We start from the raw sequence: 26,766 nt of genomic DNA on the forward strand, positions 1-26,766 counted from the left end.
TTTGAGAGGGGACTATTTTTTGGGAGTAAAAATACTTAAAACATTAAGATATCCCCACTGTAAGCTATAAGAAGGAATCAGAGAAAAAAATTTCCAGTCTCATCTCATGCTCACTCCATACCTACTCTACTTAAGTGTAAAAGTCTCACCACAACCTATTTTTCACTCTGTCCTGCCATATATATTACATACATGATATATATTTATCTCTATGTGATATAGATATATGAACCTTGAGTATATGTACTGTACTATTTATATGTTAATGGCTCCCAATTTTGCTTCTTCAGCCTTCACCTTCATTCCTGAGCTTCAGACTCTTAGGTCCAGGTACCTACTTGGATGGCTTCACTTAATCAACTAAAAATCTTCATATCTATAAAACATAACAATTCCATGTTTTATGCCTCCAACCAAAAAAGCTGTTCTTCCTTTATTCTTAGTTCAGTAAATGGCATGCCATCAACCCAGCCCAAACCCTAGTACTTAGTTATCTTTTATTCTTTTTCCTCATCCCAGGTACATTAAACTCTACCACCAAACTATATGCCAAATCTATCCACACTTGCATAGATATCAACCCAGACAAAGGCAACACCATTTCTACTTTAGTGTCCATTTCCACTCTTATTCATTGTATGTCTTTTCTTCAAATAACTAGAGGAATTATGTATGATACTTTCACACATTCATTCATCAAACATTTATTGAGAGCATACAGAACCAGGGATACAACAGTAAAGCAAAGTAGATCTTCATGTTCGTGGACTTACACTCCAGGAGAGAAACACTACAAAGGGGGAAAAAAAGTTGTGTATTTCAAATACAGTGAGGATGAAACTAAGATACTTGCCCCTTCCATAAACATTTTCAGTTTTGTAGCATGTCTACATCAAAATCCAAATACTTCACAATGCCCTTGTTTTGAGTTCAGGTTTGTTTGCCCCCTCCATCTGTAAGCCTGTAAACTTAGCTCCAGCCACTTCCTTCCTCATCCCCCCTTTTATTTTCCTTTTTCTCTTTCCTTTTTTGTGTGGTACTGGAGAGCAACTCAGATCCTGGCTTCTGTTCTAACAATGTCTCAGACCGTTTCCCTTCTTCAGAATGGTTTCCCCTAATCTGGAATGCTGCTCTCGTGTTTGGAAAAGCAGCCCCTTCTCAGTTCAAACATTTGATTGAACCGACCAATCTAACTAAAAGTAGCCTCTACCCCTTCTCTATCCATCAAACCTTTAACTATGCTTCACAGCACTTTTCATTTTCCTAAGTTACAGTAGCTGATTAACTGTATCTCGTCCCCGCTGGACTGTAACAGTAAGTGCAGAATCTTGGCGTGTTGTTCACCACACTATCCATACAAGTCTAGAACACTCCCTCGCCCAAGAAGCGTCTGTTTTGTGAACGAAATCTACAGCTCAAACTACACCACGCCTGTCACACACAGGCTCCGCCTCCTGGAGCTACTTCCGCCTACGGCCTCTCCGGAAGCAGTCGCGGAGAGGAAGTCGTATACACAGGCGCTGTGAGGCTGCGGGGCATTGTGGGTAAAGATGGATGCCTATGATCTGTTTCGCCGGCTCGGAGCCGGCGCCAAGTTCGACGTGAAGCGGTTCTCGGCCGACGCTGCTCGATTCCAGGTGCTTACTGTACACGGGGAGCCGAGTGTCCGGGAAGGGGCGGGGTCCGTGGGGTGATTGCTGGCTGCGGGGCAGCGGGCACGCGGGATTCCGGAGCCGGCTCCGACCGCCCCCGGGGCAGCATTCCCCTTCTTTAGGGTTCAGTTTGACCCCAGACTTCTGGACCACTGTCTTCTGAGCCCCGGTCGGCTCAGTTAAGCCTGGCACCGACACTTTTGTTTCCCGACTTCTTCTTCTTCTTCTTCTTCTTCTTCTTCTTCTTCTTCTTCTTCTTCTTCTTCTTCTTCTTCTTCTTCTTTTTGTTTTTTTGTTTTTTCGAGACAGGGTTTCTCTGTGTAGCTTTGGAGCCTATCCTGGCACTCGCTCTGGAGACCAGGCTGGCCTCGAACTCACAGAGATCCTCCTGCCTCTGCCTCCCAGTACTGTGATTAAAGGCGTGCGCCACCAATGCCCGGCTTACTTTACTTTCAAAGTTAGAATCCTTTCAAAGGCCTCTTCTCAGAAACTAGAGGAAAGGAATTTGGAGAACAGTCTTTTCACGGTAGCCTACCGAGGTTTGACTTAAGTGTGCAGATAGCTGGAATTTACTGGACATGGTTCTTTTCAACGTTCCAACCAGCGGCGTTTTAAGTAACCAACCAGAAGAGTGATGTTGAAATGCGGGGAGGGGCGTGTCTTAGAAAAGTAGTGAGCATGCAGGGAAGTCAGCAGGGGCTCATTTGTGAACATTTCGATCATAAACCTTACCGTAAGAGAACAGAACCTTTGTGGGGGGCAATGTCTGTTTCTTCGTCTTGACTGCAGTGCTATTGTTAAACTGTTGGTGTGAGGATGAAGTAATTTAGTATCTAATAAACATGCTTGACATGTAGTAAAATGTAAGTATTCATTGCTGCCAGTGTAAGGAGGCCAGAGAGGGGTGTGTTTGTTTGCATCCCATTTGCCTAAACACACAACAGATTCCTGGTTAAAAGGGTTAAAATGATGAATTACTGAATTCTTGTCCTCCATAGTGATAGTCGTGTTTGGATGAAAACAGCACTATTCTGGCAGCAGATCTCATTTGAAATTTTGGGGGTTTTAGGTAGGAAAAAGGAAATGCAATCCTGATTCTTCGGAGGTGCTGCAAGGGCTAGACTTCTTCGGAAACAAGAAGTCTGTCTCAGATGAGTGTGGAGCATTACAAACACACCAGGAGCTCCAAAAGGAGGAGAAAACAGAAGGGGGCCTGTTGGAAGGGAGTAAGGAGCCCAAGAAGAAAAAAAGAAAGAAGATGATTTCAGGTTAGTGTTGGCTTTCTGTTTAATTTTTTTTTCCAGCTGCAAAATAGTGCAAGCTGGTAAATCAGACAACACATACCCATTCCTCTGTTGATGGCATTTGGATTATATCTAGGTACTGGCTATTAATTGCTACCACAGTGATACTCAGGCATACCCTTTTTGTGCAGGTGTTGCTATCTCTATAGGCTAATAATCCCAAAGTGTAGACACTCTGTGAAAGGGTATGCACACTCCCTTTGAATAGATACCACAAAATGACTTCCCACACCTTTGTCAGGCCTGGGCTTTTGATTTGAGACAAGGATTCCCAAGTGCTGGGATTACAGGTGGGACAACAGATAAAGGTATTGCCACTGAAGCCTGGTGACCTGAGTTTGATCCCCAGAACCCACATAAAGGTGGAAGGATAGAACTGACTCCACAATGTTTCCCTCTGACCTCTACACGCATGCTGTGCCACAATCCCCCCACCCCCAGTAATAACGCATTTCATTAAACCAAGTGCTGGGGTTAATTAAATGCTGGGATTACAGACATGAGCTACACATCTGACCTAGCACTATTATTGGTCTTAATTTTTTCTTTGCCAATCTACTTACTGAAACTTTTAATTTAGATACTGGTATTATTTTGAGACAAGTCTGTACCCTAGGCTGCCCTTTAACCTTCTGAACACTTGCTCATTTTGCTTCCATTTCCCAAGTGCTGGTTTTTTTTTGTTTTGTTTTGTTTTTGTTTTTGTTTTGTTTTTTTAGATATATGTCATCACTTGGTTTTATGCTATGCTGGGGATTGAACCTAGGGCTTCATGCACACTAGACAAGTTCTCTGCTCACTGAGCTGTACCCCCCCCCCTTTAATTTTGTGTTTTCTTGATAATTGAGGTGGAACATCTACTTACTGTTTATTTATTTTGAGCAAGTTTCTCTGTAGGTCTGGCTGTCTTGGAACTCACTGTGTAGACTAGGCTGCCCTCAAATTCACAGAGATCTATCTTCATCTGCCTTCTGAGTCCTGGGATTAAAGACCCACAGCAGTACATTGGCTTTGAACATCTTTTTATATGCTTTATGGATACTTCATTTCAGCTTTTGTGAATTATCTCTCTCTTTTCATAGTTTCTCTCTTTTTTTCTCCTGTATAAAAATGCATTATAAGAGAATTTATGTTTTATGTCTATTAAATTTCCTAGCCATTTACCTTTTTTACAAAATAAATTCATAAATTATACAATGATGCTGAGTACTTTTCTTTTTCAATCTTTATCTCCTGTTACCTAGTTTTACTATATTTTTCTAGAGCTACTGTATTTGTACTCATTTATGTTTTTCTTCAAAAAACATGGGCATGCTGTTTTCATGTGCTTACATGTTTTCTTTTGTGAACCTTTCCCCTCCTCTCTGCTCCTACCTCCTCCCTTTTTTGAGAAGGTCTTGCGTGGTGCTGGCTGCATTGGAACTGGCTATTTAGATGGAGATGACCTTAAATTAAGGCAATCCTTTTGGAAATGTTTGGAATCAATAGGCAGTTCACTGACCTGTTCTCTTTAACCCAGCACAGTATGTCTTCATATGATGCCACACATGTGGAAGTGAGAGAGCATCTGCAGGAGTCTAGTCTCTCCTTATGTCGTGTACATTCTGGGGGTCAATCTCATGTGGTCAGGACTGAGGGTTAGGACCTTAACATGCTGAGCCATCTCGACAGCCCCTAAGATTGATTTTACAAGGTCATCCATGATTGGCATTTAGTTCGTTTCCATACTTTTACTCTTGGTGTTACAAAAATGTCAGTGTACTTATCTTGTGTGCTTGTATGCCTGTATCTGCCCAACAGATACTTAGAATTGCAAGTGAAGTTAAATTTCGATATTATAGGATGATCTACCAGAAACATTGTGTCACTCAGAAGCCCGGTGTCTTCTTTTTAACACAGTGTAGTATGCTGTTGTACTCTGTAGGACTAGCTCATACCTCATTTGACTAGTGTCTGTGTCAGGGACATTTACTATGTTTCCATGTTTCTGCTATTACATTGTAAGAGTTTTCTCTTTCCCTAGCTTCAAGGTAGATGGTGAAACCTTTGCCTACTGTTTAAAAAAAAAAAAAAAAATGCCACAAATATAGAGATAGGATTCAAATGTTGGGCAATCAGAAATACATAGATGTGTACTGTAACCATTCAGTAATAAATGTATGTAGGCTGTAGATACATGATATGTGTATTTATTTTCAATTAGAAATGTTAAGATTTTGGATTAGTGGTGATTGGGGCTTATTAGTGCTGCTGTCTGTGTTACCTAGGAATACCTTAGACTGTTAGGCACAAGGGATTCTCCTCCACAAGCTGAACACAGATGTGCACCACTGCCTGCAGGAGTCTTCTCTCTCCCTTCCCCCATTTCGCTCTCAAGTTATTCTTCCCTGCAATGCCTACTGAAAATACAGGGAGTTTTCTCTTTCTGTAAATTTGTCTCTTCATATTTCAGTTTCCTTGTGTGGTAGATTATTCATCCTTTTTGTGTAGTTTAATAAACTTCATATATTATGTTAAATTAGCTCAGAGTAAAGGATCCTTTTATGTTTTCCTACCTGTTGCTTCATTTGATAACATTGATATCTTCAATTCTGTTGGTTTATTTGTTATAAAGAGTGAATGGGATGGGGTGGTACAGGCCTTTAATCCCAGTGTTTGGGAGGCAGAGGCCTGCAGATCTCTGAGTTCATGGTCAGCCTGGTCTATATATCAAGTTCTGAGTCAGCCAGAACAAAAAATAGAGCAACAAATAGACTGGCAAGGCATATTACCACACAAACCTATATAGTGTACTGGAGACCACCTAGGATCACATACAAGCTAGATAAGTACGCTACTGCTGAGCTGCCTCTGATCCCCAATATATACTTTAAAATATATGCAGTTTTATTGAATGTCAGTTATGTCTCCGTGAAGTTAAAAATTGTGTTTTTAAAATTCGATGGAGGAGCTGGAGATTTGACTTAGTAGTTAAAAGCACTGACTGCTCTTTTAGAGGACCCAGGTTCAATTCCTAGCGCCTACAAGGCACCTTATACTGCCTGTAACTTCAGTTCCAGGGGATCTGATGCCCTCGTTTGACACATGGTACACAGACAAAACACCCATATACATTTTTAAAAAATTAGAAATCCAGGCATAGATTATAGGTATTCGCCTATAATCTCATCACTTAGGAGATGGAGGTAGGAAGATCAGATGAGGAAGGTGAGTCTTACCTACATAGCAAGTTCAAGATCAGGCTGGGCTATATGAGACTGTAAACAAACATAAAACATTCAGTAAAGATCTTTGCTCACTACTCAGAATTTTTTACATTATTCCCACCTGTTTATTCTACCATGCAAACATTACAGCTAATCTGGTCTCTAAAACAATCATGTCTGTTGTATAGATACAGAGAGAATCGCTGCCTTTATAATGTTGGATGGCCCTACACATTATGGCTTTATTGCTGTTGCCCATGAAATCTTTTTTTCATCACAATACTTTCTAGCTTGATTTTTGGTAAACAGATGCTGGCTGCTGTATTGTGTAATTTTCAGTTTATCTCTTGTTTGAAGCATATAGTTGTCTTGATGTTCACAACTAAAACAACCGGCAAAAGGAAGAGAGAGAGAGCTTCAGAGCTCTGACTGTACCACCAGTATACCTCTCCCATTTCCAGCCTTTAAGAAAGCAGTGCAGGGGGAAAAGACACCATGTGACAGGGTTCAAGCAGACGGTTTTGTTTTTGTTTTTTGAGTTTTTTTGTGGGGGGTGGGGTGGGGAGGACTGGCCTTCGGGGACAGGAGCATGCTGAAAGAGGGGCAGAGAGAGGGGGAAGAGGGAAGGGGGACGGACGGAGGGACAGACAGAGAGGGAGAGAGGAGAGAGGAGGATGGGAGGTTGGCAAAGCCCTTTTAAAAGGGAACATCGTGAATGGGCACAGTTGGTGCTCTTAGTAGCTTCAGGAGCTCTTAGTGGCTGCAGCTGAGGGGATATTCTGTCAGAACCCGAAGGACAGGCCAGTACAGATGCCTGAATACTAACAGCTATTATTTCCTTCCCCAATTGAATCTGCTAATGATTTTTCTGGTTTAGTGTGAAGTGTAGCCAGTTTAGCACACCTAACACTGTTGCACTTGGTAACTTAGGATTCTAAAAATATATTATAGAAATTACTGCTCAAGAAGACTTTGATGGTACTATACAGTGGACATCCTCTGTGGAAGCAAAGATTCAAGAAGAGAAAAAAGGCAAAGGAGAGAAGAAACTAACTTCAGGAAAGTTGGAACATCTCAGAAAAGAAAAGGTTTGAAAAATATTTTGATCTTAATGAAGTCTTTCAGTAGCCATCTATCTGTGCAGTGCTGGAAGTGTTTGGTTGTGATTGTAGATAGATCAGATAGAAAGAATTTAGTTCCAGTTGTTTATAGGTATGGAGTGTTTGTATATAACAGTTCTTGACCTCCTCGAGTTTCAAGAGTAGAATTAAAATTTTCAAGTTTCTTTGGCTAGAGAGATGGCTCAGTGGTTAAGAGCACTGGCTACTCTTTCAGAGGACCCAGGTTTGGTTCCCGACACCCACATGGCAGCTCACAACCTGTAACTCCAGTTCCAGGGGTCCAATGCCCTGTTCTGGCCTCTATAGGGATCTCTTGCACATAAGGTGCTTATATACACATACAGGCAAAAACATTCATATACATAAATTAATTTTTTAAAAGATTTTATTTATTATGTATACAACATTCTGCTTCCATGTATATCTGCACACCAGAAGAGGGCACCAAATCTCATAAGGGATGGTTTTGAGCCACCATGTGGTTGTTGGGAATTGAACTCAGGACCTCTTGAAAAACGGCCAGTGCTCTTAACCTCTGAGCCATCTCTCTAGCCCCATAAATTAATTTTTAATTCAAATATTTAAACTCCTTTTGATAAACATAAAATCTGGATCTTTTTCTCTTTGGTGTTGAACTTACTGGTTTAAAAGTATTTTCTCCTGCAGGGATTACAGGGTCAGAATTCATTTTGTTGTTTGTTTGTTTAAGATCGCATGGATCTCTTGATTCTCCTGCCTCTGCCTCCCAACTGTCAGGATTACTATACCTGTGGAGGGTACTTTGTGATTAGGGTATAGGACACGAGAAAACAGTAACTAGCACCGTTGCCTCCTGTGCCCTTTCACTTTGCTAGTGGAGATTGTAGTGCTTCCTTCAGGGGTTATTGTGCTGTGCTTCAGTAACCCAGAGGCCAAAATGTGGCTGGCTGTGGACTGAAAGATGAAGAAGTTGCCCAGTCACTACCACTAAACTCTACACTTGGCACTCAGTTTTAAAAAATACAGGGGCTGATTGGCTTGTTTTTTCCTTGCTTTTGTTTTGTTTTGTTTTTAAAGGCTTATTTATTATGTATACAGTGTTCTGTCTGCATGCATGCCTGCATGCCTGCATGCCAGAAGAGGGCACCAGATCTCATTATAGGTGATTGTGAGCCACCATGTGGTTGCTGGGTATTGAACTCAGGACTTGTGGAAGAGCAGCCAGTGCTCTTAACCTCTGAGCCATCTCTCCAGCCCCCTCATTTTTTTGTTTTTAAATATTAAAAAGCACTGGCATTTGTATGCTGAGATTGAAAACATAATTTCAGTGCTTGCCTTCTAGAAATTTATAAAGTCATGTAAGTTACAGGTGTGATAAACACATTTCAGTGTGCCACACATCTCTAACTTCAATTTGAAAGCACAGACAGGTGGGTCCCATCATCTGTGAGGGTCTTCCGGCTGTGAATAACATGAAATGTTATTGTGTTGATTAGGGGCTTGAATTTAAACAGAAAGTTTCATGTGTCACCATAGCTTATCCCAGAGCTATTACTGCTGTTTTAAAACATCTGAGATTGCTGTTGTTGCTGTTGCTGTTTGGCCATATCCATGGTGGCTCCTTTGTCTCAATTTATAGGTCAACTTCTTTCGAAACAAACACAAGATTCATGTCCAAGGAACTGATCTTCCTGACCCAATTGCTACATTTCAGCAACTTGACCAAGAATATAAAATCAGTTCTCGATTGCTGCAGAACATTCTAGATGCAGGCTTCCAAGTGCCCACGCCAATTCAGATGCAAGCCATTCCAGTCATGCTGCATGTGAGTTCAAAGATCTAGGACGCCTGTAACATTCCACTTGTCTCATTCTCTTCCTGTCCCCTTGAAATCCTTTCCACCTTTGGTCCCATTAAATCCTTCATTTGCTTTGAAAGTCTCAAGTACTTGTGCCCCATAAAACCTGCTCACCACAAGAAGATGTGATTATTTCCTTTCTCAGTACTCCTGTGTGTAGGCATGGCCTGAATCTTTGGTCCTACTATCTTAGCATTTTAAGTGCTAGGACTTTGGGAATGTGCTACTGGGCCTGACAGTCAACTATTCTTTTTCAAGAAGCATTTAAACCCTCTGAGCATGCGGATTGTGTTTTGTCTTCTCATTCCTAGTTTTTTAACATTCTTGTATATAATCCACCTCTGTCTCCCCTCCCCAGTATTCTTTATTATTGAAATATCCCTTACATACAGTAAAGCACACAGACTTAAAGCATAGTTTAGTAAGTCTGAACAGTGTGTAACCTACATAATGCAATCTCTCTCTAATGGAGATGTACACTTCTCAGAAAATTCTGTTATACCCTGCTTGTTCATTCTTTACCGTATCCTACCCAGGAAAAAAAACAAAAAATGAAAGAAGTTTGCTTCCTGTAAATACTCTTGTCGCCTAGATCATTAGCCACTGTTTAATTCTAATCTTCACACATTGTGTTATTCAACAAAATCTTCCCAAGGGGATTGAACAGTACAGGTACTGGGATAAAAAGTCAGTTGTGTTATGTGCTTTGGTAACAGAGTTTAAAGGGAAAGAAAACTTAAATGATTCTCTTTGGGTTTTAGCTGTTCATGTTGCTTGCCATCCAAATATACATAGTAGCAGTGCTCAGAAACACTGTTAGGGCAGCAGTGGCAAGGCTGAGGTGTTAAAAAAGAATAGATGGGGAGTTAGAGAGGTGGGTGGGGTGTGAATAGTTATTTCCATGGCTGTTCACATTGGTTTAACTATGCTCTGAAAACTTGATGAACTTGTCCTGTGCTTACTGTGTTCTGTTGTTAGGGACGGGAACTTCTGGCTTCTGCTCCTACTGGATCTGGGAAGACTTTGGCTTTTAGCATTCCCATTTTAATGCAGCTGAAACAACCTGCAAATAAAGGCTTTCGAGCCCTGGTTATATCCCCAACTCGAGAACTTGCCAGCCAGGTATGACTATGACTTAGAGTTTTGAGAGAATGCATTCATGCTTGCTTTGATACCTTTCTTGCTTAAGTTGGTAAAGCTCTCAGAAGAGTGTCTTCCAGCCAGGTGGTGGTGGGTACTCCTTTAATCCCAGCACTCAGGAGGCAGAGACAGGTGAATCTCTGTGAATTTGAGTCCAGCCTGATCTACAGAGCAAGTTCCAGGACAGGCTCCAAAACTACAGAGAAACCCTGTCTTGAAAAACTGAAAAAGAAAAAAGGATGTCTTCCATCATGGTCCGGTGTCCTGTAGAAAATATTCTATATATTACAGCATATGGGCTGCTCTTTGAAAAGTTTATAATATTCTGAAACGTGATTTTGACAAGTTTTCTTTGTAAGGGCTCCAAGATCTTTGAGGTTGAATATTCATTGTTGAAATTTTGGGTTTTTGTTTTGTTTTCATCTAGAAAAGTGAAATATTGCTGTGCATGGTAGCTCACACCTCTAATCCAGCACTGGGAGGAGGAAGAAAGGGGATCAATATTTCAGAGTCATTTTCAGCTTTAGTTACACAAGTCTCAGTCTTTAGTCCCAGCACTGTGGAGGCAGAGGCAGATGGATCTCTGTGAGCTTTAAACCAGCCAGGGCCACATAGTGAGACCTTGTCTGAAGAAAAGAAGAAAATAAAAGAAACTACCTCATTCTCTGAGAAAGTAGGAGCTCTCCATTGATGAGTTCTATGATCCCAGTGTGTAGTCTGAGCACATGCTGTGCAGGAAGGTGTCTCAGCAATGCACTCTGAAAACTGCAGCGAATGGAAGGAGTTTGCTTTTGTTTCATGGACTAGCTTATGATCTTGAGGAAGCTATAGAGTCTTTTCAACATTACAGATCAGCCCACAGAGCACTGCAGGTTTCACCTGTAGGTTGATGATAGATGTGTTAAATGAAGCTGTGCATCCTGACCTAGTGTCTTAACCACTTTGGTTTTCTACTTTTTATTTTAGATTCACAGAGAATTAATTAAAATATCTGAGGGTACGGGATTCAGGATACATATGATCCACAAAGCTGCAATAGCAGCTAAGAGATTCGGGCCTAAATCATCCAAGAAGTTTGGTAAGAACTTCCTGCTTAGTGTATCTAAAGGATTTGGAAATAATAAAGGTGGTCCTAATTGCAATGTAAGAGTTGTTACAGTGCAAGTCAGGAGAGAAAGAAAAAAAAAAAACTTTTAAGTCAGGATCTCATGTAATTCATGCTGGCTTCAGATCTAGTTGAGAATGACCTTGAACTTCTAACACTCCTGCTTCAAGTCCTAGGATGTATACCACCACCTAGTTTATGTGGTGCTGGAAATGGATTCTAGATCTTTGTGAATGGTACCAACTCAGGCACATCTCTAAGTTCCTAAGTAGTTATTTTATTGAGACAGGGTTTATCTCTGTATTCCTTGCTGTCTAGGAATTAGCTCTGTAGACCTGGGTGGCCTCAAACTCAGTGATCCACCTGCCTCCTGAGTTCTGAGACTAATTAGCTTTGTTTTTGTTTTTTTGTTATTGTTTTTCAAAACAGGGTTTCTCTATGTAACAGCTCTGGCTGTCCTGGAACTAGCTCTGTAGATCAAGCTAGCCTCAAGCTCACAGAGATCCACCTGCCTCTGCTTCCTGAATGCTGGGATCAAAGGCATGCACCACTACCTCTGGCTAATTAGTTATTTTTGAAGAAGCCAAACATAGATTCCCCCTGTCCCCGGGCCCCCCCTCTGCCGTTTCACCCAGGAAATTTGTGCCTATATCTCCACAGATTCTCCCCACTAGTCACTGTTAATAGTCAGGTGTCTGTACTGGCCTGTGCTTGGGGTTCTGACAGGATACACCCTCAGCTGCAGCCACTAAGAGCACCACCTGTGCATATTCACTGTGTTCCCTTTTAAAAGGGCCCTGCCTACCTCCCATCCTTTTCTTTCTCTCCCTCTCTCTGTTCTTCTCTTTCTCCCCGACTTTCCTCTCTCTCCCTCTTTCCTCTCTCCTGCTGCTCCTGTTTCCAGAAACTGGGATCCCTTTCCCTCATAAAAAAAACCCCTCTGCTTGAACTGTGGTGCATGGTCTCTTTCTTAAATTACAACAGTCACCACAGTGCATTTGGCTGTATGTGGGTATTTGTAGTTGTTACAGTTGGGGAACCAATAGCCCATTGTGGATGAAGTCTAGAATGCTGTTAAGACTCTACAATGCCCTAGACAGCTGTCTACAGAAAGTTGTGTGACTCAGTTTATCAGCAGTGCTAGGCTTGGGAAATCCTTCCTCGTGCCTTTGATTTCTAATCTGCCATGGAAATGCCTTGTAGGTGAGAAGGGATTGCATGTCTCCCCTTTTATGAACCAGAGAATTTGCTTTTAACTTGATCTCTGAGAAAGATTTCATTCAAAATTTTTAGCCGAGGTGGTGACACATACCTGCATCCCTAGTGCTGAGGCAGGAGGATCAGAGGAGTTTTTAGACCAGCCTGGACTTTGAATGATGCAGGGTTGCCTCTTAAAAGTTGAAATGGCTGGCCAGGTGGTGGTAGAGCATTCCTTTAATCCGAGCACTTGGAAGGCAGAGGCAGGCAGATCTCAGTGAGTTCAAGGCCAGCCTGGTCTATATAGTGAGCTCCAGGACAGCCAGAGCTATTAGAGAAACCCTGTCTAAAAAAAAAAAAAATGTTGAAATGCTGCAGTATAGTAAATTGGTACAGCTTTTGCCTAGCATGTGTAATAGAAGGCCTTGGCTTTTGCTCTTGGGGTGGGGAGGAGCACAGCAACTAACCTGGCACTAGGCAGGGATCAAATGATCATGAGTTTGGGGGAGTCTGAACTACACAGCAAGACTCTGTCTTAGGCAGCGAGAAGGTTGGGGAAGCTGCTGAGATATATAATAGAGTAGAAATAGAGAGTTTTATACTATGGTGAAAGCCAATATGTGTATTGGCTTACTAACAAGCAAGACTTTTTGTATTTCACCGCTCTTCCCGTTCCACTTAAGGTTATTAACTGAAATTCTGAAGGTTTAATTCTGTACTCAAAGGAATGCATCTTACTTTTGTAATTTCCACCACTTGTTTTTCCTGTAGATATTCTTGTGACTACTCCAAATCGACTGATCTACTTGTTAAAGCAGGATCCACCAGGGATAGACCTGACAAGGTACAGCATTCTAGTCTTTTGTTCACCTGCTTATTTTATTAGTTTTCTTGTTACTGTGACTAAATATTTGACAAACAGTAATTTAAGGAGGAAGGAAGGACAGGCTTATGTTTGAAGGGATATAGTTCGTTGTGTCATTGGGGCCAGAGGGTGAGGCACCAGGTTTCCTTGCATCCGTAGTTAGGAAGCAGAGAATGATGGCTGTTGGCTCCTAGCTTGCCTTCTCCATTTTATTCAGTGCTGGAGCTCAACCAGTGGTGTGGTTTGCAGTGTGCCTTCCAGCCTCAGTTAACCTGGTGTAGATAATCCTCACCAATGAGCCCAGAGGCTTGTCTCTGGAGATTCTGGATCCTGTCAGGTTGACAGTCAGTGTCCTCCGTCAGGACTATATTTTGTTCTCAGTTGGTTTTATTATTGTCCTTTGGCGCATACTGTCTGCCAGCTTGGGTCAGTGTAATGCTGAGAATATAATAGCTTGAATTAACTAGTAGAAAAACACAATTGGTCAGAAAGAAATTTACACACTTGATAAACAGTACATAACCACCCAGACCTTTTCACATCTTTCAGCAAAGGCAATGGAATCTTCTGTTGTTGCAAATACAGCTTGTCTTTGAGGAAAAAATAGGTGACTGAGCTACATTTATAATGTTTTGTACTAATTTTTCTTGTACTTTTTTTTTTTTTCTTATTTGATAAAGTGAATCAAAAACAGCATCATTGCTGGGTGGTGGTGGCACACGCCTTTAGTCCCAGCATTTGGGAGGCAGAGACAGGCGGATCTCTGTGAGTTTATGATCAGCCTGGTCACCAGGACAGGCTACAAAGCTACACAGAGAAACTCTGTCTCAAAAAACCAAAGTAAAACAAAACAAAAAAACCCCAGCATCATTATGGGACTTTTTTCATATATCCTGACAGTTGGTGAAATGTCCCAGATCTTCTAGTTCAGTAACCATAGGTTGTTTTGCTGTTCCTTAGTGTTGAATGGCTGGTAGTTGATGAGTCAGACAAACTGTTTGAAGATGGTAAAACTGGGTTTAGAGACCAGCTGGCTTCCATTTTCCTGGCCTGCACATCCCACAAGGTCAAAAGAGCAATGTTCAGCGCAACTTTTGCATATGATGTTGAGCAGTGGTGCAAGCTAAACCTGGACAATGTCGTTACTGTTTCCATTGGAGCAAGGTAAATAACTGTTCTTTGAGGTTATCCCACTCACTTGTCTTAAAGTAAGGTTTTGTGTTTGTTTGTTTTGACTCAGTGAGATAGTTTGGCATGACACCAACAAGCAAGAAAAGTTTTACTGATAGAAATGTGTGGGGTTTTTTTATTTTAATTATGTGCATATGGGGGGGGTACGAGCACATGAATACAAGGTCAGAGATGTGAGAGCCCCAGCATGTGGGTGCTGGGAATCAAACTCAGGTTCTCAGGGGCTAGAAAGATGGCTCAGAGGCTAAGGGTGCTGGCTGCTCTTCCAGAGGACCTGGGTTCAATTACCAGCACCCACATGGTGGCTCACAACCATTTGTACTGAGATCTGATGCCCTCTTTTGTAATGCAGGCATATATGGCAGACAGAGCACTCCTCTTGTACATTTAAATAAATACATAAATATATTTAAGAAAAAAGAAATTTTTTTTAATGGTTTAATTCACTTCATTTTATGTGTCCCAGCAAATTAGCCTAAACTCACAGAAACCTGGACCAGCCTCCCAGGAGCTGGGATCACAGGTCCTCACTAGTATGCCCAGCTCAAATTTGATTTTTACAATGCTTTTTCTTTTCAGGAATTCTGCAGTCGAGACTGTTGAACAAGAACTGCTCTTTGTCGGTTCTGAGACTGGAAAACTTCTGGCCATGAGAGAACTTGTTAAAAAGGTATGTTGGACTGTGTGCTTGACTTTTGGTAAAGGACATTCATTTTCTGTCATCATCAGCATTATATTTAGAGTTGATTCATTCTTAATGACCCAGCGGTGGTGAATCTTCGGTTCTTTGCTTGAATAGAAGATCTACCTGGTGATACCTTGATTCTCCATCTACCTGTCCATGTCCCCTTTGTTCCCTCATCTTTGCTGGTTTGCTAGAGATGATCTGGGGCACTTAGTAAATGAGTAATGCCTTGAGTCTGTTTTTTTGTTTTTTGTTTTGTTTTGTTTTTAATCCCAAAGTAAGTACTGAATGGAAGCCTTGGTTAGAAAGTTTAAAGATGGAGTTGTCTAGTGGTTAAGAGTCCCTGCTGCTCTGCAGAGAACCTGGGTTCAGTTCCCATCACCCACATGGTGCCTTACAGTCACCCCTAACTTGAGATCCAGGGCATCTGACGCTCTCTTCTAACCTCTGTGGGCACCAGGTACCTGCATGGTCACATACATATATGTAGGCAAAACACTCATACACATAAATAAATCTTCAAATTTTAAAAATAAATCAACTACTGGGTTCAGAGTAAGGAGCAAAAAAGAAATATATATTGTAAGGCTGCTTTTTGGAATATATTCTTAAAGGGGAACAAAAATATGGCAACTGCCTTAGTGGGAGCAGTTAGGATGGTTGGAAGATGGAAAAGAGAGGCATTTATGCATCCTTGGGTACTGTGCCTTCAGAGCTAGGACATGGGCTTCTGAGCTGGGGGTTCTCCCTATACCATTCTACCTTTGGGCAGCTCATCTCCCATAGACCCCAACTCTGCAGTTTTTACTTTGGTAAATGATATAATATCTACTTCAAAAAGCTATTCTAATATTTAGTGTGTTATATGTAGTACTTATAATAATGTTTGCCTGTGTATATTTATTCCTGTTTGGGATTATTTTTATTTTATTGAGTTAGGATCTCACTCCAAAGCTCAAACTAGCCTTCATATCAGAATCCTCCTGCCTATGCCTCCTGAGTGCTGGGTTACGGGTATGTGCTACTATGTACACCTTCATTTTATTGATATTCCTTTTAAAACAAAAAAGATTTATTTATTGTGTATAGTGTTCTGCCTGAGTATATGTCTGCATGCCAGAAGAGGGCACCAGATCTCATACATGGTTGTGAGCCACCATGTGGTTGCTGAGAATTGAACTCAGGACCTCTGGAAGAACAGCCAGTGCTCTTAACCTCTGAGCCATCTCTCTAGCCCTTTATTGACATTCTTAAGGATGCCATTTTGCCCCTAGGAAATTTAAGATTTTTGCAGGTATTCCTATGTGAAATTAGATCAGAGATTTTCGTCATGTATGATCTCTAGAAAGCCTATTTGCAGTTAAAAGGCTTTATTCTTTCATTAGATCCCCAAAGAGTATAAACCAAAGCAAAAAGGAAGAGTCATTTGGGAACATGAGGTGGGGTATAGGGAGTGTTTGATGACAACAAATGTAAAAATAGTGTATTGAAAGCTGTTATTTAATGATCGGGTATTACATGATTCTGTTGGGGATTGGGAATTTTATTTGTTTACATTGAGACAACTGGAACTAAAGAGTAAGATGCAAGGAAATTCTAAAGTTAGATGTGATTTTTTACATTATGAGCAGAATCAAAGTTCTGAAGCTAGGAGGTGGTGGTTTTAGCATGGGCATACATTATTGTAGGAAAGCAGGTTTATTGGATTTCATTGTCCAAAGACAATGAAAAGAACCCATTGTAGAGGGTAGCTGATGAGGAAGGTGGAGGCAGATTTAGACACTGGAAGTAGAAGTGCATGTCTTGGAATTTCTATTGCTTTGATAAAACACTGAACAAAAATAAAGCATCTTGAGGAAAGAAAGGTTTATTTCAGCTTACAGTTTCACATCAGAGTTCATCATTGAGCAAAGTCAGAACAAGCACCTGCAGGCAGGAACGCATGTAGAGGTGAGGAAGAGTGCTGCTTCATGGCTTGCTACCCACTAGCTTGTTCAGCCTGCCTGCCTCCCTTCCTTCCTCCCTCCCTCCCTCCCTCTCTTCCTCCTTCCCTCCCTCCCTTTCTTAGAACCTTCCTTTCTCTTTTGGTTTTACAGTAGCTATGAAGCCAGTACTGGAGTTTTCTCTGTAGACCAGGCTGGCCTTGAACTCAAGAGATCTGCCTGCCTCTGCCTTCACAGTGATAGGATTAAAGGCGTGTGCTGCTGCCGCCGCCGCCGCCACCACCACCACCACCACCACCACCACCACCACCAGGCAAGCCTACTTTCTTATAGCACTCTGGGACCACCTGTCTAGAGATGGCACCACCCACAGTGGATTGGCCCATCAATCATTAATTAAGAAAATGCACTACAGACTTGCCTACAGCCAAATCTTGTGGAGGTTCATTTTGTTTTGGGGGTTTTTGTTTGTTTGTTTGTTTTGTTTTGTTTCTTTCAGTTGTTAGTCCCTCTTCCCAGATGACTCTGGTTTTATGTCAGGTTGACATAAAACTTGCCAGGACAGTACACTAAATTGAATGGGTTATTTGTGAACTGAAGACATATTATGAGATACTGATTGTATTCTTTCTTATAAGATATATATATATATATATATATATATATTATATTAATTTTTGCTTCTTTCTCCTAGGGTTTCAATCCACCTGTTCTTGTTTTTGTTCAGTCCATTGAAAGAGCTAAAGAACTTTTTCATGAGCTCATATATGAAGGTATTAATGTGGACGTCATTCATGCAGAAAGAACACAGCAGCAGGTAGAAAGCCAACTGTGTACTACAAACATGCACTGCTTGTTTTCTACTCTAGAATGGTACTAAAGCATTTAACATGTCTTCTTTCACCAGCGAGATAACACTGTCCACAGCTTCAGAGCAGGTAAAATCTGGGTTCTTATTTGTACAGCCTTGCTCGCAAGAGGGATTGACTTTAAAGGTGTAAACCTGGTCATCAATTACGATTTTCCAACCAGCTCAGTGGAATACATCCATAGGATAGGTGAGCCTTTTGTTTTCATGCCCTGTTGTCCACTCATCTTTCTCAGCACTTCTACTGTACCCTTTAAACATATTCACTGTTAGGTCTTTGGTTCTATGAAAACCCAGTGACTTTTGGGTATGGGGGTGTACATTTTCTTAATTTAGTGATATATGCAAGCATTTACATGGTATGGGTGTTGGTCCTCAACTTTCCATTGTGTGTGACGCAGGGACTTTCTTGTCCTTCATTATATACATCAGGGTAGTTGGCCTGTAAGTTTGCATGGATTCCCTGGTCTCTGTGTCCCATTTTAATTTAAGGACATAGAGATTACAGACACGTTTTACTGCTTCTGGCTTTTACATGGATTCTGGGGGTTTGAACTCATAATCTTCCATGTTTTGCAGCAAATGATGTATCCACTGAGCCATCTCTCTAGCCCTCAGTGACGATTATGTGATCCTTGAGAGTGTCCTTCAGTAAGAAACAATAGTTTTTTGTGGTTTGGTTTCTCCCTAGGTCGAACTGGAAGAGCAGGGAATAGGGGGAAGGCTGTTACATTTTTCACTGAAGATGATAAGCCGTTATTAAGAAGGTAAATTAGTGGCTGGGGTGTAGCTCAGTTGGTAGAGCTCTTGTCTGGCATATTTTGACTTCAGCATCACTCTTACCACCCTACCCAACCCCAAAATTTAAGAAGCATGTAAATTACAAAACATAACTTATTGTTTTAGTTGCAGTTGACAAAATTGCTTCATTATATATATATATATATATATATATATATATATATATATATATTATTAGTAGATAATAAAAATTGGCTGTGTCCCAAATTCTATTAGAGACTGTATAGTAAAACTGTCCTAAGAATCAGGGGAGAGATCCAGGAGCTGTGTTTTTGCCCTTCCTCTGTTAGAACTTGGAAGCATTGACAGTGAAATATTCAGTGTTCGGTTTCAGAGAAACAGAACTCCTTTGAGAACCAGCAGTTGAGCAGTGCAACTTACTGCGTGATATTAAGGTGGGAGGGGGAGGGAGAGAAAGTGTGTGTGTGTGTGTGTGTGTGTGTGTGTGTGTGTGTGTGAGAGAGAGAGAGAGAGAGAGAGAGAGAGAGAGAGAGAGAGACAGGGTCTTACTGTGTACTCCAGGCTTTAGTCTCTGAGTAGCATGGACTATCTATTTGGGAGTCTGAGCCTCCCAAATCCTGGGATTACAGGAGTGTCCCACCACACTTGGCTTATTAGTAAGGATTTTGAGTTATCGAATACTCTGCATGGCTTTTCACTTCAGTCAACACTCTCTTTTACCGTGGTGCATCCTTTCTCTTACTTGGGGCCAGATGGAGTTTTATATTTAGTCCCAGAATCACAGAGGAAAAAGTGTTTTAGTGACACATTTTATTTTTAGTTAATTGTAGCTCTTTGAAGTCTGGGTATCATATACTTTTAGACTCTCGGGTCTTAATATAGCCTATCATTATAGATTTTTATGCAGATTTCAGCTTTTGGAGGAGATGGGGTTTCACTATATAGCTGAGGCTGTTCTGAAACTTACAACCTACCTGCCTCAGCCTCCTAAATGCTAGTATTTCAGGCTTGTGCCAACACTGCCAGCTGTAAGGGTTCGGTATTCTCTGCATTTTGACTGCCTGCAGTAATTTTTGGTTGAAGGATAACTGATGGCATCTCTCATTTCTAACAAATGAAATGCAGTTAGGGCAGAGGGGCTGTACCTTGGTCTGTTTATCAGTTCTGATGAGTTTGATGTATACCTTCAAAGCCTCTGTTGTGTCAACCTTTGTCTTTCTCATGTCCATGTGTAGGAGGAGTATATTATAAGAGGCTCGTTAGGTCTAAGGCCTTAATAACCACAAGAATGTGACTGATGACCATTATTTTTCCATCTGTGAGATGGGGATTGTAGAATTTTCCACACTGAGCCTTTGAGGTGACTGAATAGGTGGGTTTATGTAGAAATCTTGGAGTGCCAGCCCTTTAATAAGCACTGTCACTTAAGGAATTCCTGCTTACCTGTAGTTTCATTTAGGATTTGAAATAACTGCTACCTGAATTTACTCATCAGTATATTGAGTTCAAGTCCCATGAATGCGTCTCTCAGGAATCCAGTAGGGTTCATTTGACAGTAATTGGTACTCTGAGAAGACTGTGCTTGCAATACTTTTGGGTAGTTTTAGTTCCTCTTATGTTGTACAGAGGGTTTTGTACATGACTGATTTTGTAGTGTACAAACACATTCATGTTTATGGGTTCCTTTTTCAGTGTTGCCAATGTTATCCAGCAGGCTGGTTGTCCTGTGCCTGAATACATAAAAGGTTTCCAGAAACTATTAAGGTATGCATTTAAACTTACTTGAAACCTTCTCTTTGGGCTTTTACACGTACATTCTTGCTTTTTGCTTACTTTGTGTCTTCCCTCTTGTCTTTATTTAGTTTGATGTATGTATGTATGTATGTATGTATGTATGTATGTATGTATGTATGTATGTATATCTCCATATCCCAGAATGGTACATTGTTGAATTTTGCATGTTTTTGTTTGTTTTGAGACAGGGTTTCACTCTGTAGCTCTGGTTGTCCTGGAATTTACTTGGTAGACTAGGCTAACCTTGAACTCACTGAAATCTGCCTACCTGTGCTTCCTAATGCTGGAATTAAAGGTGTACACATTTTTAATCTTATATACAGATGGTCCTTGACTTAAAACAGGGTTAAGGTCAGATGGGCGTTGGTGACACACACCTTTAATCCCAACAGTTGAGAGACAGAGGCAAGTGGATCTCTATGAGTTCAAGGCCAGCCTGGTCTACAAAGCGAGTTCCAGGACAGGCTCCAAAGCAATGAAGAGAACCCCTGTCTTGAAAAACCAAAAATACCAAAAACAAAACAACACAAAAAACAGGGTTAAGGTCCACTAAGCTCATTTTAAATTGAAGGTATTGTAAGTAGAAAATGGATTTAAATACATCTAGTCTACCAGATATCTGAGTATAGTAACCCAGCGTACTGTAGGATTTCAGGGTTTATGTAATTTTGTTTGTTTTGAAATAGGGTCTCAGTCTGTACTCAGGTTGGTCTGAAACTCACAGCAATCCTCCTGCCTTGACTGTCCTAACTACTGAGATTACAGGCATAGATCACCACACCTTTCTAGAGTATCTATCATTCTCATTGTTGAGTGACTCACTTGGAGCTTTGGTTCCCTGCTGCTATCCAGCATTGCTAAAAAATTTTGTGCAGCCTGCTGCATTCTGGGAAGGTCAAAATGCAGGGTAGGTTTCTACGGAGCAGGTGTCACTTTGCATCATAAAGTGAAAAGGCTGTGAACATGCTGTAGTGTGGTTTCTGTAACAGCATCGACTGGATGTGCTGCCTGACTCTGTTCAGTTTCCCTCTTGTGACTGAGGGGCTCACTGCATTCACAGTCCTGTGCACTTGCCACCTGTTTCCAAGACTCTCCCTCCTGCAGAACTGCACCTCTTCCTAGGTCCTAGCAACTACTGTTCTGTTTGCTGTTTCTGGTTTTGATGGTCTGGATGCCTCATATAAGTATTTGTCTTTTTGTGGTGGACTTATTTCACTTTGCACAATGTCTGTTAGTCAGAATTTCCTTGCTCAAAGCCCCTACCACATTTTACCTGCCCGTCTGTCTGTCATTTAGGTTGCATCTATGGTATATCTATTGTGAATGATGCTGTTAAACATTTTGCTTTAGAATATATTATTTCCTTGTCAGCTTTTTCATTGTTGAAATTCAGATTTTTAAAAAAAAACTATTCAGTGAGTGAAATATGCTTAGACTTATTAGTGATGGTTAATTTTATAGAGTCACACTGTTAATGTCTATTGACATAGGACATGAGGTTGTCCCAGAATGTATTTTAATCATAGCCAGTGTGTTTTTAAAGACTGATTTCCTGTATACTTATGAAATAATTGTAAGAGCTATCAGCTAATCTGGTCCATTGAAATGCGTATAGCCTCATCTAGCTTTAGCTTTGAAATAAATTTGTGTTTAAATTAATTTCCGCTCTCACTTTCTAACTTCCAGCAAACAAAAGAAAAAGATGATTAAGAAACCATTGGAAAGGGAGAGCATTAGTACAACTCCAAAATATTTCTTAGAGCAAGCTAAACAGTAAGTATATATATATATATGGTAAGAAAAGTACTACATAGTCAGAGTGGACATTGTTTTTCCTTAAGATACATTTCTAGAAATAAAATGAATAGATAGGTAATCCATTATAGGATATGATAGAAACGTGTTTCAGGTTGCCTCTGATTTGAGAATTTGCATATTTCAGTGTTGAAATTTTTCTGTATCTATATGTTAATCATCTGGGTTTTCCCCCCATGTTTAAAAATAGATTACAGTTTGCTGTGAATTAGAATTGCACTGCCCACCCTTTGTGCCATCTGCATTAGCCCATGCTACTGAAGCCAGTAGTTAGGATCATTGACAGGCATTGATTGAGCCTTTCTTGAAGTTTCCAAAAATCTCCTAGGCAGGATTTCATATAATCCTTTGCTTACATTGAGGTGCACTGTAACATTTAAAAAGGACTACTTAGCTTAAGGGGTTTTTTGGAGGGTGTTAGCAAAGGTCTTGTAGGATACATACAGGTATGTTTTGTCTATTAGTGCTAGGATGCTACATGTTTTCTTAGAGTTTGCCAGAATCTTCTGAGTTCTGTTACCCTAGTTAAAGAAATTGGTACTTTTCATGAATTTCTCAGTACTAGAGTAACACGTGCTTTAATATAATTGCTCAGTTCTATTCCTGAGGGTGCCATTGGTGTCCCAGGATGCTTTGTGAAGTAAGCTAATGCTTCTTTCCATTACCTTAAACTCGGTGGGAAAAGCCATTAGGCAAACTGTTCCATAGACCTGCATCATTCACGACATGATGCTGGTGTGATAGAGACTATAAAACAGGCCTCGTGAGAACATTAGAGGATCTTGAACAAAGGGCTGGAGCAGTTACAGGAAGTTTCAGAGAGGTAGATATGCCTAAGGACAGATGAAATTTAGTTCGTTAGAAAGAACAAGGTATGCAAAGGTAAGAAGCTGTTTGCACCACCCTTGTAAGAAGAACAGGAGTCTTGCACAACATTCTAGAACTGTGGAAATGTTCACTCCAGGTGCTGACAGTGCACAGTGTCCCAGAGTTTCCGTGTGTTCTCAAGATTTAACGTGGAAGAGTAAGCACTGCAAACTGAAAAGATTTGGATGCTTAGTAGTTTAAATTCCATTGGTACTTTCTCAGTTTTACGAATTCTTAATATGGTGTTGTAGCACCTGTGTGTATGCGTGCATGCATACAGTTTTTGTGGAGCACAGACTTTATCTAGAATGTCATGAGGACTATTAGGCATGCATCAGAGTCTTACTCCTTGGGAGAGCTGAGAGCTAAGATAACGAGTTGACTCTGGCACTGAGTAGAAGCCAGTGGAGGTTTTTCTAGAGGCTGAAAGTCAGCTGGGGTAGAAGATGGAGGCTGTTGAATTTTAATAGGGTTCAGTAGTATTTTTTATTATTATTATTTAGATAAAACACTATTTTGAGTAATTGCACTTTAAATGTTTTGTGTTTGTAGCATTCTTTGGACTAATTAATACTTAGCTACAACAGGACTTTGGGTACTGGTGTCAGTCTTGTGGTACCAGCCACACAGTAAGGTGCTTTGGCTTTCTTTGTTTTCTTCTAATTTAAAGGCTGTCCTTAGCATAAGAACAATATCCATCACGATCTAGTTCCTGCCCCTTCTCCATTACAGATGTGGGTGGCTTTGGGGCATATAAGTTCATGTCTTCATCTCAGCTTCCACATTAACTTAGAACCTGATTCCCTGTTATCTAGAGGGCCTCACTTCAGGTCATGTGGACCCAACCTGGTGTGATGAGGGGCAGATTTAGATTCGGAGCTTAAAATAGATTCTAATAGGGACTTTCCTGGGTGACTTTGGGCAAGTTCTTGTCTCTCAAGAATTGTCTCCATTATATAATGGAAGTGCTTGCATCAGAGGTACAAACTCTGTTCTCGAAGTTAGTTGTTCCAAGAATTACATGAGCAAACAGTCCAAATAACTTCTTATTGTGGTGTGCAAGTATTATTTATTGTCTCTTAAGTTTTTCCTTTTTCTGTATTAACACTAGTTAATTCATTCACCATTCACTTAGCTGTAGAATCAGAGTGTCAGTGTTCATGCCTAACATTTATTACCAAGGTGTAATGACCAGCAAATTTTTATCCATTCCACCTCATTGTGTTCATTTGTAAAATGGGAGTTAGGAAGATCCCTTGAGTTAATGCATGTGTATCCAACACTTAACAGCAGTGTCTAGTACTTAACACTGAACTGAGGGGTCAAGATCAGACTGTCCTTTGTGCTATGTAACAGTGTAGTTGGTTGTGATGTTTGTCATAAGAACAGTGATTTTTATCCTGGACAGAGAATTAGCTAACATCTTTGTTCCCCGTGCCTCATATGCTAACTTCCAGCACATGTTCATTTATGTTCTTGGTTATAGAAGTAAATGTATATAGAATTGCTGACTTGATGTGTCTTCCTTTTCACAGGAGAAAGGTTGCTGGCCAGAACAGCAAGAAGAAAGAAACTCTTGAAGAGAAAAGTTAAAAATAGATACCTTAGAAGGCTATCCCCACAGTGTAATTTATAAGCCCAGCATGAATTCTCTTGGATTATTTAACAGCCATCTTTACCAAACATATGAAATCAACAAGGACATGAGAGAAGAAAATAGTCCTAGCTTACTGATGCATCAGGGCAAGCTTCACCTTGTAGGTGAAATTTATACAATGGAAATAACATGCATTGACATTTCTGCCTGAATACAGAGAGATACTTCTTATAGAAGAAAAAGAGTTGATGTTGAAATAACACCCAAATGTGGTGAACTCTTAGGGGTTTTGCCCTTCACGTGTGCTGCATGCTGTGAAGAGGCATCTCGAACAGAATTTAAAATAAAATCTTGAGCTTGAATGCACCATCCATACTGTGTGCCTCGGGAGTGTTGTGTGCGGGATGTGGACAAGAGCAGCACAGGCCATCCATAGGAAGCAGTCTAGCACTCCTTTTCGTGTCTATTTGTTAATGGCTTTTGTGGTATGAGCCACAGGAACTACCTATTCTGTGGCTATCCACGTTCCCCAGGATTGGAAACTTCAGTCTGTTGAAATTTACTTAACCCATGCTGGGAAGGAAATTCATACTTGGCTGTCACGGTGTTGCAACTGTAAGATAATGATCAGCCTCTCCCTTTCTGACTTTCTTCTCCGTCATTTAACCATGTTCTTTCCTGTCTCTTTCCATTCAAGATGAAAGCTGGTAACAGTGTTTTTATCCTGCTAAGGAAGAATAGCCCTGTTACATGATACGCCTGGCTTCATTTTCTCAGAGGCTTATCTTTGCTGAAGCTTGATAGCCTTCATCCACCCTCTGCCAAAGGAGTTCGATCATATGTGGGCCAGGGCAATGCACAGTGTGCAGGTTTTCCTTAATTACCTGTTTTTTTAATAGTGGAATTCAAAAGGCTTGGTCCATGTTGAAGCACTGAGAACTGGTACCTAGAATTGCACAGGGTCCGTGCTGCCACAGAACTGCAATGCAGATGACCGCCAGTGTCTGAATTCAACCTGTTTACTCTCTGTAGTTGATGCTTCATTCTAAAATCAGCACAAGAGACTTTTTTAATGTGTGTTTTGAAAAGGGATCTCTGTCGCCTAGACTGGCCTAGACCTCACAGCAATCCTCCTGTTTCAACCCATTGACTACTGAGAATGCAGACATGAGAGGAGACTAACTTGAATATATGGGACAAAGATTTCTTTTTATCAAAATTTATTTAAATAGATTGACTGCTCCAGGGAGTAAGAATAAAAGTACATAGTTTTTTATTCTTGCAGATCTCCAAGTCAGTGTGTCTCCTAAAGTGGGTAAAATGTTGGAAATGTTTGCCTGCTGTATTCTTTAGTTTCTTAGAGCTTCAGTTTCTCCTGTGTTTTAAGATTTAAAGTAGCTCTGTGTCTGAAGCTTTGTAAACTCACAACAAATAGTCCTTCAACACTAAGTTTATGGGTTTTTTGTTTGTTTTGTTTGTTTTTTGGAACACAGGGCTTGCTAGCAGCACCATTCTTTCAATTAATGGCAGTGATGAAGTACAGGAACGCCTTGGGTGGTATAAGGCCATGATCCTGAAGTATCCCCAGCAGAACTAACTCAGATGGGGCATCTCAGATGGGGCATGTCATGGAAGGCTGCAGATAGGGATGCTAAGGGATCACCTTGACAATCCCTAATCTACTTCCTTATTTGCTCTTTATTCTCCACTAAGCAACCTCCTAATCCATACAGTAGCTACAAAACGTGTATCAGCATGGTTTATAAAGGGTCACTGATGAACTTAAACTCCTGTATATTAGTCAGGACTCTGCTACA

At 40.8% G+C, this 26,766-nt stretch overlaps 1 protein-coding gene across 1 annotated transcript; it reads left to right on the forward strand.

Moving 5' to 3' along the window:
* The first annotated feature begins 1,484 nt into the window (after positions 1-1,484).
* Positions 1,485-25,322, forward strand: Ddx52 (DExD-box helicase 52). Its single transcript, XM_027426439.2, has 15 exons — positions 1,485-1,637; positions 2,722-2,920; positions 7,114-7,250; positions 8,902-9,087; positions 10,099-10,242; positions 11,227-11,338; positions 13,334-13,406; positions 14,388-14,591; positions 15,198-15,288; positions 17,941-18,063; positions 18,154-18,304; positions 18,806-18,881; positions 20,569-20,640; positions 22,357-22,443; positions 24,888-25,322. The coding sequence occupies exons 1-15, from the start codon at positions 1,551-1,553 to the stop codon at positions 24,943-24,945; spliced, it is 1,800 nt and encodes a 599-aa protein (XP_027282240.1). The 5' UTR covers positions 1,485-1,550; the 3' UTR covers positions 24,946-25,322.
* Positions 25,323-26,766: the final 1,444 nt, after the last annotated feature.

The sequence above is a fragment of the Cricetulus griseus genome, chromosome 7 (genome assembly GCF_003668045.3).
Source record: "Cricetulus griseus strain 17A/GY chromosome 7, alternate assembly CriGri-PICRH-1.0, whole genome shotgun sequence".
In the NCBI taxonomy this organism is placed as follows: domain Eukaryota; kingdom Metazoa; phylum Chordata; class Mammalia; order Rodentia; family Cricetidae; genus Cricetulus; species Cricetulus griseus.